The 15,028-nt window shown below is 38.1% G+C and overlaps 1 protein-coding gene across 1 annotated transcript; it reads left to right on the top strand.

The window, feature by feature from the left end:
* Nucleotides 1–3,219: 3,219 nt before the first annotated feature.
* LOC102142107 (lithostathine-1-alpha-like) lies at nucleotides 3,220–6,202 on the top strand. Its single transcript, XM_005575470.4, has 6 exons — nucleotides 3,220–3,320; nucleotides 3,623–3,730; nucleotides 4,359–4,477; nucleotides 4,769–4,906; nucleotides 5,632–5,743; nucleotides 5,954–6,202. The coding sequence occupies exons 2-6, from the start codon at nucleotides 3,667–3,669 to the stop codon at nucleotides 6,019–6,021; spliced, it is 501 nt and encodes a 166-aa protein (XP_005575527.1). The 5' UTR covers nucleotides 3,220–3,320; nucleotides 3,623–3,666; the 3' UTR covers nucleotides 6,022–6,202.
* The last annotated feature ends 8,826 nt before the right edge of the window (nucleotides 6,203–15,028 follow it).

Raw genomic sequence — 15,028 nt, 5'->3', positions numbered from 1 at the left:
AATTAAATTGTGGGTGAAGGATTGGGGGCTTGGTATCTTATATTTATAAACCTTTTAAGTTCATCCTTTGGGGCTTGTGGTATGGCTGTGATTGCTGAGTGGTTGTTTATTTACTTATTTATTTTTCATTTTCTGCGTACATAGTAGGTATATATATTTATGGGTTACACGAGATATTTTATTGTAAGCATGCAATGCCTAATAAACACACTGCAGTATGCGTCTTCATTATTTTAAAATTTTCAATTAAATTATCTTTTACTATAGTCACCCTGTTGTGCTAACAAATACTATGCCTTAATCATTCTTTCTAACTTAGTTATTTGGTTAAATCAGTCAGAGCTCTGGGTTGAATGTGGAGGTAAATCAAGGGAATTCAGAAGGATATTTGTGATAACTAAATGACCTTAAAGCAAAACTCACACTTACATTTGAATTTTGCTTCACTACATAGTAGATGTTTTATATTAAGTAAATTACTTAAGCCATTTCTCATCTTCAGTTTCTTCATATCTTAAATATGGCTGCAAATAGCACCTGTATTTTCAGAATGGCATGGGATTAAGTGGGTTCTTACTGGTAAAACATTTAGAATAGTATCTGGCATAAAGAACATGGCAGTGAAAGCTTGTATTGCATAAACTGGAACTTTCTTGGTAAGGAGAGGAAGCTAAGTTGTAGGAAGGATTTCTTACATCTGCAGAGCACAAATAGACCATGGAAGGTCCTCAGTGAACCTGGTACTACTTCACCTAATTTCCTCTTAGGTCTAATGTTTGCAGTATTCACATGTCTGCCAAGGACCAAAAAAAGAGGGAGATTAACTCTCCTTCATAAGTGTAAAATTTTTATTACAGGGGTGGAAAGGAGGGAATATCTACAAGGAGATGGCCAAAAGCACCAAAAATTAGCCAGAGCCTTGAAACTTCCTAAGTCTTATTAAGGCATATCAAGACATTGCCCCACTTGAGGCTACATTAACACTAGATGGGCAGGGTAGTGATTTTCACCTATGAGACGACTTTCAGAGTGAATTCGGTAAAAAGATTTAAACAAGCTTATGAGAATGTCATAAAACTCAGTCAGAGGAAAGAACCTAGAGTTACTGAGGAAAACGAGATCAGCATTGAAGGAATAGGAACTATGACCTCCTTGAAAAGGGCATCACTTTGGAACCACAGTGGCTGCCCGTAAATGTCCTAAATTTTTTTTTGTCTTGCATGTGGAATTTGGCCAGTCATATATGCAAGCAATAAGGGTATCTCAATAGGGACAGAGCTATTTAGGGCAATAAAGGTTTTTATGAGAGTACTCTCTCAATTATTATTTGTTTTATATCTCTCTTTTATATCACACTAGCAGTAATATATTTTAGTAGGCACTATAAAGTATTAGATCCTTTATACCGGGAAAGTCATTGCTTGTTTGGAATGTTCTTGAAATATAGATGAACTCATATTTTTAAGAAATACCACAAAATGTTTTGTTTTAATTTTTGTTTAATTAATTGTGTCTTTACTTTTTATCATATCAACCTGTGATGGTACCAAATATACTGGATTCCTCCCTACTCTATCCTTTGGTAACTCTATAGAGCATGACTTAGCCTCTTATTTATAGAAACAAGAAAGACATCTTTCACTGGTGCTAAGGTTTTTAGAAAGCATAACTCATTTTAGTAAATGCAGAAGTTAAATGGACTAAATTTACAACTATGTATAAAGCTATCATTTGGAATAAATACTATTAATATTTGTCATCTTTGTTTAAAATCTTTAGCTTTTATAAAACAAAGGAAAGATTTAAAAACTCACTCTGAATTCTCTATGCAAATAATATAAGTGGTTATGTATATTCTTGAATTTCAGATTTTTATTCTTTAAACTACATGTGAATTGACCAAATAATTATACAATGTTAATTGCTATCTTTTTAAAGAATCTATACATTTTATTAAGTAGTTTATAACTTCCTGCAACTGACAGTTTTGTATTCAACTTTATGTTTTTGAAACCAAGCCATGTTGATAAATATCTAGCTTATTTGCTTTAATGTGTTTAGTATCTTATAATACATTACCTATTTATGACAATTGATACACCTGTCTCTGTGAACATTTAGGTTAGTTTTTTTTTCTAATATTCCATTCTGAATTTTTTTTTTTGGATGACGATTCCACTAAATACTCAGTTGATTCTGCTAAATGCTCAATTTCATCACATCATCTGTGACTTTAAGAGATTTTTAATTTCATACCGAATTCTTCAATGAAGCCTACCCTCATATCCAGCTATTTTGAGCTTTCTTAAGCATTAGCTCACTGTACAGTTCCCACCTGCTTCGACTTGGAGAATGCCTATATCAGGCTAGCTACTTATACTAAAACCTGGCTGGACATATTGGTTTACATGTATGTAACTCTTAAGGCTTGACATCTTAAGAAGTAGGTCTTGAGAGTTCCTGAACCTGAAAAGAAATAGAGGAATAGCAGGGCACGGTGGCTCATGCCTGTAATTCCAGCATTTTGGGAGGTCGAGTCGGGCAGATTGCTTGAGGTCAGGAGTTCGAGACCAGCCTGGTGAAATCCTATCTCTACAAAAAATACAGAAAATTAGTCAGGCATGGTGGCATGTGCCTGTAATCCTAGTTACTCGAGAGGCTGAGTCAGAAGAATCGCTTGAACCTGGGAGGCAGAGGTGAGCTGAGATTGCACCACTGCCCTCCAGCCTGGGTGACAGAGTGAGATTCTTTCTCAAAAAAAAAAAAAAAAAGAAAAAAGAAAAAAGAAAGAAAGAAAGAAAGAAAGAAAGAAAGAAAGAAAGAAAGAAAGAAAGAAAGAAAGAAAGAAAGAGAAAAGAAAAGAAATAGAGGAACAACCCATGCAACCAGCAAATTGTGCTTAATCATGTGGACTCAGCCAACTCTTCCTCTACCCCTACCTATACTTAATATAAAAGAAGGGACTCCATTTTTACAGAAAGGACAAGGAAATCTACTCCTTTCCTCTTTCTAGAACTACTAAAGGTCATAGGCACTGGACACCTGGTTGCTGCTGAGGAAAGGCAAAGCCTGACTTGCACTTGGACAGTTTGCCAATCTGTTTGTGGTAAGTTGATGTCATTTGTGGTCATTCCCAGTGAGTGCCAGGAAGAAGCTAGTTCAGATGCCAGAATCTCTCTGTCTCAGTGCCATAAGTAGGCCCTCTGATCCTCACTTCTTGCCCCACCTCTTGCTTAATTTACGCAGCTCTATTCTCAGACCTTGTAATAAAACTCCAACCAGTGCCTGGCCCAACAAGCCACTTCAGACCCAGGAAACGGGTAAGTGGACATTACAGGAGGAGGGAAACTCTAACATGGGTTCTTCCTCTTTCATCTTGGGGAATATTCAGGATAATTTTCTAACCAAAAGGTCTCCACAGTAATGAAGCCTAAGCACGAGACAAATGTGTTTCTGGGTTAGAGGATCTGTGTAATCTCCAACCTGTAGAGAGAAATGTTCAGGGTGTGAGTATCTCAGATGGCCTTGCTGCCATCAGGAATCCAGAGAGAGGACGTTATAAGGAAGGTAATCATGCTCTGCTCTTCACCGCTGAAACCCTCTTCCCTGTGTTCTTCTATAGAGTTCGCTGATTTGCTCCTTAAGTAAGATTCACTGCTGCTCAGCATGGCTCAGCCCAACTCATGCTTCATTCTGATCTCCTGCCTGATGTTTCTGTCTCTGAGCCAAGGTGAGATTTTTTCCCCCAGACCTCCGCAACCCCAGCCATGAAGCCTTCACTCCATCCTCATGCATGTGGGCTCACGTGAGAAAAAGCAGAGTCAACATCAAGGGTTGTTTTCTGTTCTTCAATGACCTTTATTGCTGATTTCATCCCATTCAAAAACATCCTCACCTTATTAGGGAGTTAGAGATGGAACTTAGAATGACCCTTTATCAGTGAGCACTGCAGGTGGCATTGGTTTATCATATTAACACTACTCATGATGGCGGGTTTGGGGATGTCTGTATGCAGACAGTCATTAGTGGAATGGGGAACTGAGGAGAGCTTTGTGTGTAGAGAAACCAGACAAGCTTGAGACAGGCAGAAGCCTGAGTACTTCGAGGCAGAAAAGCCTGAGCCCCATACATAAAAGGGACAATGGGGACACATTTCATGAGCCTATTCATTGTGTGCTCTTGTCTTGAGCAAAGACATCTTGAGAGACTATAGGTAAGATGCAGGAGGGCAGTAGTGACCAATCGCTTCATGACCTATAGCATCCTTCTCTTCCTATAAAGAATCCTAGAAACTCCTACCTCACCATCCAGCCTTTGCCCTGCTCTGAGGATCTTTCTTAATTGTCTCTCTTTTCCAGGCCAAGAGGTCCAGACAGACTTGCCCAAGGCCCGTATCAGCTGCCCAGAAGGCACCAATGCCTATGGCTCCTACTGCTACTACTTTAATGAAGACCTTGAGACCTGGGTTGATGCAGATGTGAGTGAGGAGAGCAGTGTGGGAAGGGAGGCTCATGAAGGGAAGGGAAGCTGCCACTCTCCAGTGTGTTCAGTGGCTGATATGAGACTAGTCCCCTCCCTATCCGATCATCAGCCCAAAACTTTCCAATCTACTTTATCCCATCATTCAGCACAGAGATGCCTGTGGTCAGTGATAGCATCATCAGGGACATTTCTGTGCTGTCCTTTTTCTGTTACATCCTCTGGAAGGTCTCAGTATATCCTTCACACCTTCCTCCTCCACTGAGTGCTCCATTTTCTTCACCTACAGCTCTACTGCCAGAACATGAATTCAGGCAACCTGGTGTCTGTGCTCACCCAGGCGGAGGGTGCCTTCGTGGCCTCACTGATTAAGGAGAGTAGCACTGATGACGGCAATGTCTGGATTGGCCTCTATGACCCCAAAAAGGTCAGTCTGCAGCCTCTTTTATCTCTTGATTATCAATTTTGAGAAGAAAGAGGGAAGTCTAAGCTTTGGGAACTCTACAACCAGCTTTTATCCTTTCTTATTTTTAATAAAAGGGACTTCTTTAGAGATCCTATGATGTATGAGGTAGTGAGATTTAGTGTAGGTAGTAGGAGAGATGAGTGGAAACTGGATATTCTAAGTGTCCTGGGCATTCATTAATGTATAAACTCTATCTACTTCTAGGAAAGCATCTTTATATACCACCTTTTACCCATTTTATTATTGTCTTTCTTGAACAATATCCTTCTGTAGACTATATACAAAAAGATACTAGTGGAGGACAACCTACTTATGGCATTTGGGAGCCTGGTGTTATACTAAACAATATACCAACAACTAATGGGCAACCAGTGGCATGGTGAATATGAGGGTCATGGGTCTCAGGAGAGAAAAATAAGAAACCACATTCTATAATGAGCTTTTATTTATTTATTTATTTATTTATTTTGTACCAACTTCAGAACATTTGTCATTTTGTGTGAGAGTGGGAGAGAACTGGACATTCCAGGAAAGGAGAAGCTTAAAGCAAAAGCAGAGGAAAAAATGTTCTATTCATGGGAACAATAAGGGTTATTCTTACCTTATGCTTGTCCTGTTACTGAGTGTACACACAGGCCAGGTTTTCCAAGTCACCTCTTTCCCTCTTCTGGCCTTTCTCCATCTAGAATCGCCGTTGGCACTGGAGCAGTGGGTCCCTGGTCTCCTACAAATCCTGGGTCATTGGATCCCCAAGCAGTATCAATCCTGGCTACTGTGTGAGCCTGACTTCAAGCTCAGGTAAAAGGCAGAGAATCCATCCATTTGTTTACCATTCCCTCCTGCTTAGTTCTGGGGATGAACATAGGAACTGGGGTAGAGATGAGGTGAGATCCTCATCCAAGAAATGGTGAAGTGTTTTTTTCTTGTTTCTTGTCCCGAGTCCTAGATCCAGAGAGGGGCCACACTCCTTTCAAATCCCTTATTCTGACTCTTCTCATTGTGTCTTAGGATTCAAGGGATGGAAGGATGTGTCTTGTGAAGAAAAGTTTTCCTTTGTCTGCAAGTTCAAAAACTAGAGGCACTGGAAAATGGACGTATAGAAGTGATCCTGCAATTACTACAGAGTCAAAAATTAAACTGGACCACATCTCCAACTCAGTTCAAACCCTCTCTTCTCTACTGATTTGCATCGGTAACCTTCAGTACCTTACCCACCCCCAGTCTCCAGAAATAATAAAAATAAACATGTTGTCCCCACTGTGCTGTCTTCCGCATTTGTTCATTCCACAGCCTATGTCTGAATGGTTGGGGTTGGAGTGATTGCAACATTTCAGAGCTTGCTTTTTCCTGGCTACTTTTTAAAGTCTCATTTACATACCATGCCTGTTGCACTTATGAACATGTGATGGCCTTTCTTATCACAAGTTAAGAAGAAAAAGATTTCAGCCATATCCTACATGTTACCATGGACCTAGTTTGTGTTAAAGAAATAACTGGATTGTTAATCTAGAGATATTCCTAATAATCTAGGAATAGTTGGTACTATGAAAGGATTTACATAATTAGGGTGTAAGGAGTCCACATCTATTCTCAAATATGCAGGTTGATTTCATGACTGAAGTGATAATTTAAGAATTGTCAGGTATAGAGAGAGGACTTCATTGGTGGTAGAATAATTAGAGATTGGAAGACCAGGAAGATTTGTTAATGGTGCTACTTGAGTAAATAAATAAATAATAAATTAGATAAATAAAAATATACAGGCATATTAATTCCCTCATTAAAGATCCTATCTCCAAATACGTTCAAATTCTGAAATACTGAGTTTTAGGACTTCCACAGATTAATTTTGTAGGGATTTTTCTGAGAGGCAGAGCAAGATGGCAGAATAGAAGGCTCTGCCAATTGTCCCCCTGCTGCAGGGACACCAATTTAACAACTATCTATCCAGAAAAAAACACCTTCATAAGAACCAAAAGTCAGATGAGCCCTCTTAGTACCTGGATTTAACTCTGAATTACTGAATGGTAATGGTGACACATCCTCTGGGAGAGCTGACACATCCTCCGGGAGGGTTGAATTACTGAAAGAGGCACTGAGAAGATAGAAAAAACAGTCTTGAATCTCTGATACCAGCCCTCACCCACCCCCAGCAACACTAGCGTGGTCCAGAGAGCATCACTGAGCACTGAGAGAGGGAAAGTATAGCAATTGTGAGGCATTGAACTCAGCACTGTCCTATGAGAGCCTAAAGGAAAACCAGACCAAAATCATGTCAATGAAAAGAGTCAGAATCTTTAGAATATTTGAAGAGATTTATTCTGATCCAAATATGAGTGACCAATGGCCTGTGACCCAGCCAAAATGGCCTGTGACACAGCCAAAATAAAGAAAAAGGAATATAAAAGAATGAGCAAAGCCTAGGTAATATATGGGACACCACAGAGTGAGTGGATGTCACTTCTGAGACTATATTACTAAAGGAATATAACTTTCAACCTGAATATGAAGAATTTACGTGTCACACTATACATATGCTTATTTTGAATTTCTGACATTTTTGGAGGGACTCTCATTTCTAATTTTGTAATTGATGTAGTCTTCTAGCTCTGTTTTTCTATATATTTTTATCTGATTCTGGTATAAAAGTTATAATATATTCAAGAAATGAACTATAGAAATTTCCCCATTTATAGGCTCTGCTGATGGTTTGTGTAAGGCTGGAATTATCTGATCTATGTAAGCTTATTCAATATATCATGTCCTATGCCTTGTAAAACATTTTGGGCATGGTTATTTAGTTTGACTTAGTTTCTACAGATTATATGCTGCTATTTCAGTTTATTAATGGCTACGAATCTATTCAGTTTCCTATTTTTTTGAGTATGATAGCTTTTCTAGGAAATTATATGCTCTCTAAGTTTCAAAATGCATATAATAATTTATCCAAAGTATTTTTTATTCTTTTTTATGACTGTGTATTATTCTATTGTGCGCCTGTACCACATTTTCTTTATCCAATCCACCTGAAGGCAATTATCCTAAGTGAATTAACACAGAAACAGAAAAACATATACCACATGTTCTCACTTATAAGTGGAAGCTCAACATTGGTTACATACAAACACAAACATGAGAGAAATAGACACTGGAAACTCCAAAAGAGGAAAGGGAAGGAAGAGGACAAGGGATGAAAAACTACCTATTGGGTACTATGATTACTATCTGGGTGATGGGATGGATAGAAGCCCAAATCTCAGCATCGTGCAGTATACCCATGTAACTAACCTGCACAGGTAGCCCTTGAGTCCAAATTTTTCCAAAACATATAATGCTTAGTGTTTTTTAAAAATATATTCTCTTAAGGAAAACTGCTGATGGGGAAGGCGACTTTTGACTTCTCAGAACTTAAAGAAATCCCCCGAATGACTTGTCAGTGAGCAGGCTCCTATAGACAGAGCCTTGCAGATAAAGTCCTTTCCGTCAAGGTCCACCTGGTTCAGCTATGAATATGATTCAGCTACAAATATTATAAAATTAAAATTTAAAATGGCTATATAAGATTGAAATGTATTTATGTCATGTTAAAAGATGTACAGGCTTGCTGTGAACGTTTCACAATTATCATCTAACCTAGTCCTTCTAAACCATTATCTTTTGCACGTAAATAATCCCTACAAACTTCTTTCATGTTCTAAGAAGGCTGCCAGTGCTCCACCCCTACAGGCATCTGACAAGAGGAATAGAAGAAAGACAAAATGGCCCATATCACAGTTTTTAACTCTCTTTTAAAAGAAATGTTTTCATTCCACAAAGGCTCAGATACACATATCTCATTCATAAAAATGTAATTACATTAAGTACTCTGATGCGTAAGACCTTAAAAAGAATGTTCTTTGTTGTGATACATTGACACGTCATGTAAATTCTTGCTTATGTCATTAGTGAGGAAGAGGTGATGGATACCAGGTAGGCATTCTTCTAGTCTTTGTTCATTTTGTGTGCTATAACGGAATGAAATACCTGAGACTCAGTAATTTTTAATGAGCACAAATTTATTTTTCTAATCTTCTGAGACTGGGAAGTCCATGATCAAGTTGTCAGAGTTTGGTGAGATAACTTTCGCTACATTGCTGCATATACACAGAATATACAGAAAAATGTATCATAGTATTTACCTGGAGAATTTATAACTTTTTAAGAAAACTAATAATATTAAACAAAGATGACAAACGTTGACATTATTTATTCTACTTAGCAGGTTCATAGGTGTTTGTTATGTTAATCCAACTTATTTCTGCATTTAGTAAAAATATTTTTGCTATCTTAAAAGCTTATAGCCAGGTTAAGATACCTTTTTTCTTATAAATAAGAAAGTCAATTATATTCTTCAGACTTAATAAAAGATACAGTAGGTAGGAGTCCAGTATACTTGTACCATAATAAGTGTATCTTTCAAAAAAAATGAACAAGTAATTAATAGTTTAAAATTAAAACAAAAAATTCTTTGTGGCATAATTTTTTTAAAATATGAAAGTTGTTCTTTACTTCAGGAAGACTTAAAGCAAGCAAAAATGTTCCAGATATAAAAGATCTAATACTTTAAAATACATAATGAAATACACTGTAACTAGCATGATATAAAACAGAGAGAGATTCAGTTCAATACTGTATCAACAATTGACACAGCATTCTCATAAAAATCTTTATTGCTGCCAGTATCCAAAAACACATTGAGACGTCATTAACTTTATTGCTTGCACATGTGGCTGGCCAAATTCCCCATGCAAGGTAATAAAACTGATAACTTTATCTGGCAACTCCTTTGTTTCAAAGTGATGCCTTTTTCATATGAACTGTATTTCCTATCTATTCAAGGTTTATCTCATTGTCCTCCAGATAACAAGGCCCTTCCTGTGACATAGTTTTACAAGATTCCAAGAAGCTCATTTCAGGTCTTTCCCACCATATTCCCTCTAGCAGTCTTCTTGTATATGGAAAGCAGTCTCCTGGAAATCTAGTTTTAATATGTCCTTAAGTGGGGAAACTTTCTGATAAACCTCCAATAATGCCAAGGAAGTTGCAAGCTATGGCTGATTCTTCATGCTGTTTGCCATTTTCCAAGAGGTATTCTCTGCTTTCCACCCTTGTAATTGAGATTTTAGACATGTAAGAGAGAGATAATCTCCTACTTGTTTATATCCTTGGCAGGCATGTAAATAATAGCCTGTTTGCAAACTTTAGACTGGAAAAGAAAGGAGCTGAACAAGTACCAAATGCACCAAGGACTCTCCATGGTCTGCTGTGTTCTGCAGGTGTAAGGAAACCTACTTATAAGTTAGCCTGTTCTGCGTCACAAGAAACCTCTGATTTTTAAACATTAATTTTTGTCACATGCTCTCTATGCCAGGCACAATTCTAAATGCTTGCCTAATTAGAAACCATTTAATCCCCATGAAAACCTAATAATATAGGTGCTGCTAGGAACCATATTTGACATATAAAAAAACTGGAGGCAAGAGAAGGGCTAGGTAACTTCTGTAAAATGAAAACAGCGACTAACACAGGGATAGAAAACCAAGTATTGCATGATCTCACTTATAAGTGTGAGCCAAACATCAGGTACATATGGACACAAACAAAGGAGCAACAGACACAGGGCCTACTTGAGGATAGACGGTGGAAGGCAAGTAAGGTTTGAAAATCTACCTGTCAGATACTATGCATATTACCTGGGTGATGAAACAATCCACACACCAAACTCCTGCAACACACAATTTGCCCATGTAACAAACCTGCACATGTACCCCTGAACCTAAAATAAAATTTTAAAAAACAAACAGCTACTATGTGTTGGCACTAGATTCAGACACATGCAGTTTAGCTTCAGGGCCATTCCCTGAGCTCCTAAAACACTGATTTTCCTCTACTTATTTCTACATGCAACTCATCCAGCTATCTGGATCCTGACGGATTTCAACACATAACCACCCATTGATTATGGTCAAGGACAGAGGCTCCACAAGAAGAGCTTAAAAAGTGAATAAATGTAAGATATTAAGCACCCAATTCTTAACCTGCAATTTAATTTGTCTTTTACACACACACTGGTACCACAAACCTGTGTGTGTGTGTGTATGTGTGTGTGTGTGTTCCAGAAAGGAGGAATTGTTCTTTAGAACCCTCATGGTGGCCTGGTCACCACATAAAAGTCCCACCTTTTAACACTGCTCCTTTGGTAATTAAATTTCAACATGAACTTTGGAGAAGACAAACATTCAAACTGCAGCATTCTAGCAACCTACAAATCACGTATTTCTCGGGTACAAAATGTTTCATTTCATCCCAAAAGCCCCAAAAGTCTTAGCTTATTACAGTATCCTCTTAAAAGTCTAAGGTCCAGATTCTCTTCTAAATATAATCAAAATCAGATATGTGTGAAACTCAAGTATGATTCATTCTGAGGCACATTCTTCTCCAGCTGTGAAATCAAGTAAGTTATATACTTCCACAATATAGTGGTGGGACAGGCACAGGATGGACAGCCCCATTCCAAAAGGAGAAACAGAACATAAAAAGAAATAATAAATCTGTAATGAGTCCAATTCCCACCAAAACAAACAACATTAAATCTTGAGGTTTGACTTTGGCACCAAGTTAAACCTTCTCTACACATTGGGGCGAGGTTTGGTCCTCCATGATTTTGCAGGGTGCATGCCGGGAAGTAGCTATCACAGGTTAAAGTATTTTGTATACAGCGCTCCACAGGTGGCATCTCACACTGCAGTTAGGGTTTTGAAGGAGCCCATCCCCCAAAGTTCTACTAGAAATTGTCCTAGTGGACAAACTTTGTGGTGACCCTCTCCTTGGGTCAATTATTTGAGCCCTGCACCTCTCTGAGGCATCTTTTGAAATCTATAATAGGCAAGCCTACAAAATTAGCAACCAGTGGGCACTGCCAAGATTTATATCCTGCACCTTCTGGAACGGTGGATGTAGCCACATGTGAGCGCCTTTAAGCCATTTCTGAAATAGTAAGGATTGCTGCTCAGGAATGTAGGCATCAGAGACTTGAAGTAGCCCTGGGCATTGAGCATCAAGGTCTCAAGGGCTTCCAAGGTCCAGGTTTTAGTATAATTCTATCCCCTAGATATTGGCATTTTGGACTTGTGATGGGAGAAGCAACACCAGTAATCTTCATGATGCCATTGGGCTCATTCTTCCATTGTCTGATGAATAGTCTTGATGAAGAAGCAGCTGGCTTCTTCCATTCATACTAATCTCTTTATCAAATAGTTACTTGGCTGTATTTTTGGTTTTCTCTTGTTACCTTGCCTTTTCTTTCTTGAAAAAAAGCAACTCCATAATATTTTTCAAATATTTACATTTTGTTTATCATTTCACATAATTATATCTTCTTTTTTCATCAACTTTTATTTTAAGTTCCAGGGTACATGTGCATAATATGCAGGTCTGTTACATAGGTAAACGTGTGCCATGGTGATTCAATGCACAGAACAACCCATCACCTAGGTATTAAGCCCAGCATCCATAAGCTTTAAGTTGCTTCTTTCTTCCTGAATTTTACTGTTACTAGGTCAAAGAAGCCATGCAGCATCCTCAACAATTTGCTGTCGAGATATTTCTTTTAACAAATATCCTAGCTCATGGTTCTTAAAGTCTGCCTTCGCAAATTGCTGGGACACAAAGATAAGTCAGCGAAGTTCTTTACCAGTTTATATAAAGGATGGCCCTTCCTCCATTGTGCAATACCATGCTCCTCATCTCCATCTAAGACCTTATCAGAATTACTTCCAGTGTCTATGTTGCTAACAATATTCTGTTTACATTTACTTAGTAATCTTAGAGACGATTTAGGCTTGGCTGTTAGCTCTCCTTCTGAGCCCTCATCAGAAAAGCCCTTAACTCTCTGTTAATGGCAATATAGACTTTTTCTAGCCTCTTCTTTCAAACCGATACAGCCTCTGCTCTTTATCCAGTTCCAAAGATGACACACATTTTTAGGTATTTGTTATGGTAAGAATATCACTTCTGGTACCAACACCAATTTCTATCTTAGTCTTTTTTGTGCTGCTAGAACAAAATACCTGAGAGAGGGGAATTTATAATTGACAGAAATTTATTTTCTCACAGCTCTGGATACCAAGTTCAATATCATGGTGCTTGCACTTGGCAATGGCTTTCTTACAGTGTTACCTCATGGTAAAAGGCTGAATGACAAAAAGGCAAAAGGAAATGAAAGGAGCCATCTTATAATGGCATTAATACCACCTATGAGAACAGAAGCCTCATAGCTCCATTAATTCTTTAAGGTAACATTATTTAGTAGTATTGCAATAGCAGTTAAATTTCAACCAAAAATTTTGGAGGGAACAGATATTATAACCTTCTTTGATTTTCTTACCGTTTTAATTCGTCTGGACCCTGGTTAATATTCATCTCAATTAACATAATGGTATTTTTAAAAGGGTTATCTGGCTTCCTCTTTTACATTTTCTCTAATTCCATAGCAAGACATCCATTATGAGTTCAGTTTAAATTTGTGGATTTACCATGTCTTTGAGGCAGGCCATTGTTCCTCTGAAGAAAGAATTTTTTCACGTGAGTGAAAATAAAATCTGAGCTCCCAAACTCCACCTCTATTCTTAAATCTCAGATTTTAAGGCAGCTTATATTTGCGCTAGTCTGCGGCTGATATCAATGTGTGTTTTAAAAGCCCAACGTTGTTTGGCAGAAGATGGCTCTGAATATGGCTATATGCTTAACTCTTCATGTTTTAGGGTTCAGGGATCCATTATTCCTACAAAAGATAATTCACTAAAGAAATTGAGGATCAGAGTCTTTGGAGCTTTCCCTAAACCAAATTTGGCCCTGCAGTCTATAGGCTTATAATGGACAGTTGACAACAGTCCTTGACAGAGTGATTCCTCCTTGGAAGTCTCACAAAAATAAGTCAAACCCCATCAGCAACAAGTTAACTGGTCCAGAGACTGGGAAGTAGAGACAATGTATTCGCAAAACTGAGTTTGACTTTGTGTGTCTGTGAAGTGTAAAAATGGAAGTCAGAGGAGGATATGGTATAACTCCAGCTTTCATGTGGAGATGAGGTTGTGGATGGGAAACTTTTACAAAATAACCACAAAGTAAAATAGCTGCTGGAGCCCGCAGGGAAAGGAGGGGCAAAGTGGTGGAAGGAATAGCAGACTGGGGAGTAGATTGGAGTTTCAGCATTTTATTTGATCACTATTGGACAGTGGTTCTCTTTAGAGAGGAGGGATCCAATTTTAGTGTCTGAACTACACAATAAAATTATCTAAATACCTATGTCCTTATGAGAGGGAGTAGAATAATATGTGATCCCATCTGCCAATAACTTTCCTTTCTTACTGGTTGTGTCAGAATTTTAGAACTTTTGCAGGGTGGGCGATAGAACAGAGAAATAGAGAGCACAGACCCTGGTGTCAGGTTCATTGGGTCTGAATGCTAGCTATGCCACATATTGTGGTTACTTTTGGCCTTGGGCAAGTTAATCCACCTTTCTGTGGATAAGGCTTTTTAAAAATTTATTTATTTATTTATTTATTTACTAAGGTAACTGTCTTCTATGTAGGGATTTTTTTTTTTTTTTTTTTTTTCTTGAGACAGTCGCTCTCTGTCGCCAGGCTGGAGTGCAGTGGTGCTATCTCGGCTCACTGCAACCTCTGCCTCCCAGGCTCAAGTGATTCTCCTGCCTCAGTCTCCCAAGAAGCTGGGACTACAGGTGTGCACCACCATATCCAGCTAAGTTTTGAATTTTTAGTAGAGACGGGGTTTTACCATGTTGGCCAGGACAATCTCGATCTCTTGACCTTGTGATCCACCCACCTTAGCCTCCCAATATGTAGGGATATTTTTTAAAAGTTAACATATTTTACACATGTAAACATATTTCTCAGAACATGAAAATTGTAATATACATGTTTGTGCAAATGGAATAACATAACAGAAATATTCTAAACTATTATATGAAAGGGTGTGTGTGAAGGTATTATGAAAGTACATAGAAAATTATAGTTTCAGCTT

The sequence above is a fragment of the Macaca fascicularis genome, chromosome 13 (assembly GCF_037993035.2).
Source record: "Macaca fascicularis isolate 582-1 chromosome 13, T2T-MFA8v1.1".
Lineage (NCBI taxonomy): Eukaryota > Metazoa > Chordata > Mammalia > Primates > Cercopithecidae > Macaca > Macaca fascicularis.
This window is presented reverse-complemented; position numbering and strand designations above follow the sequence as displayed.

Coding starts and splice junctions, on each gene's coding strand:
- LOC102142107 (XM_005575470.4), top strand. CDS start 3,667: ATGGCTCAGCCCAACTCATGCTTCATTCTGATCTCCTGCCTGATGTTT. Junction 4,478..4,768: donor AGACCTGGGTTGATGCAGAT/GTGAGTGAGGAG, acceptor CTTCACCTACAG/CTCTACTGCCAGAACATGAA. Junction 5,744..5,953: donor GAGCCTGACTTCAAGCTCAG/GTAAAAGGCAGA, acceptor ATTGTGTCTTAG/GATTCAAGGGATGGAAGGAT.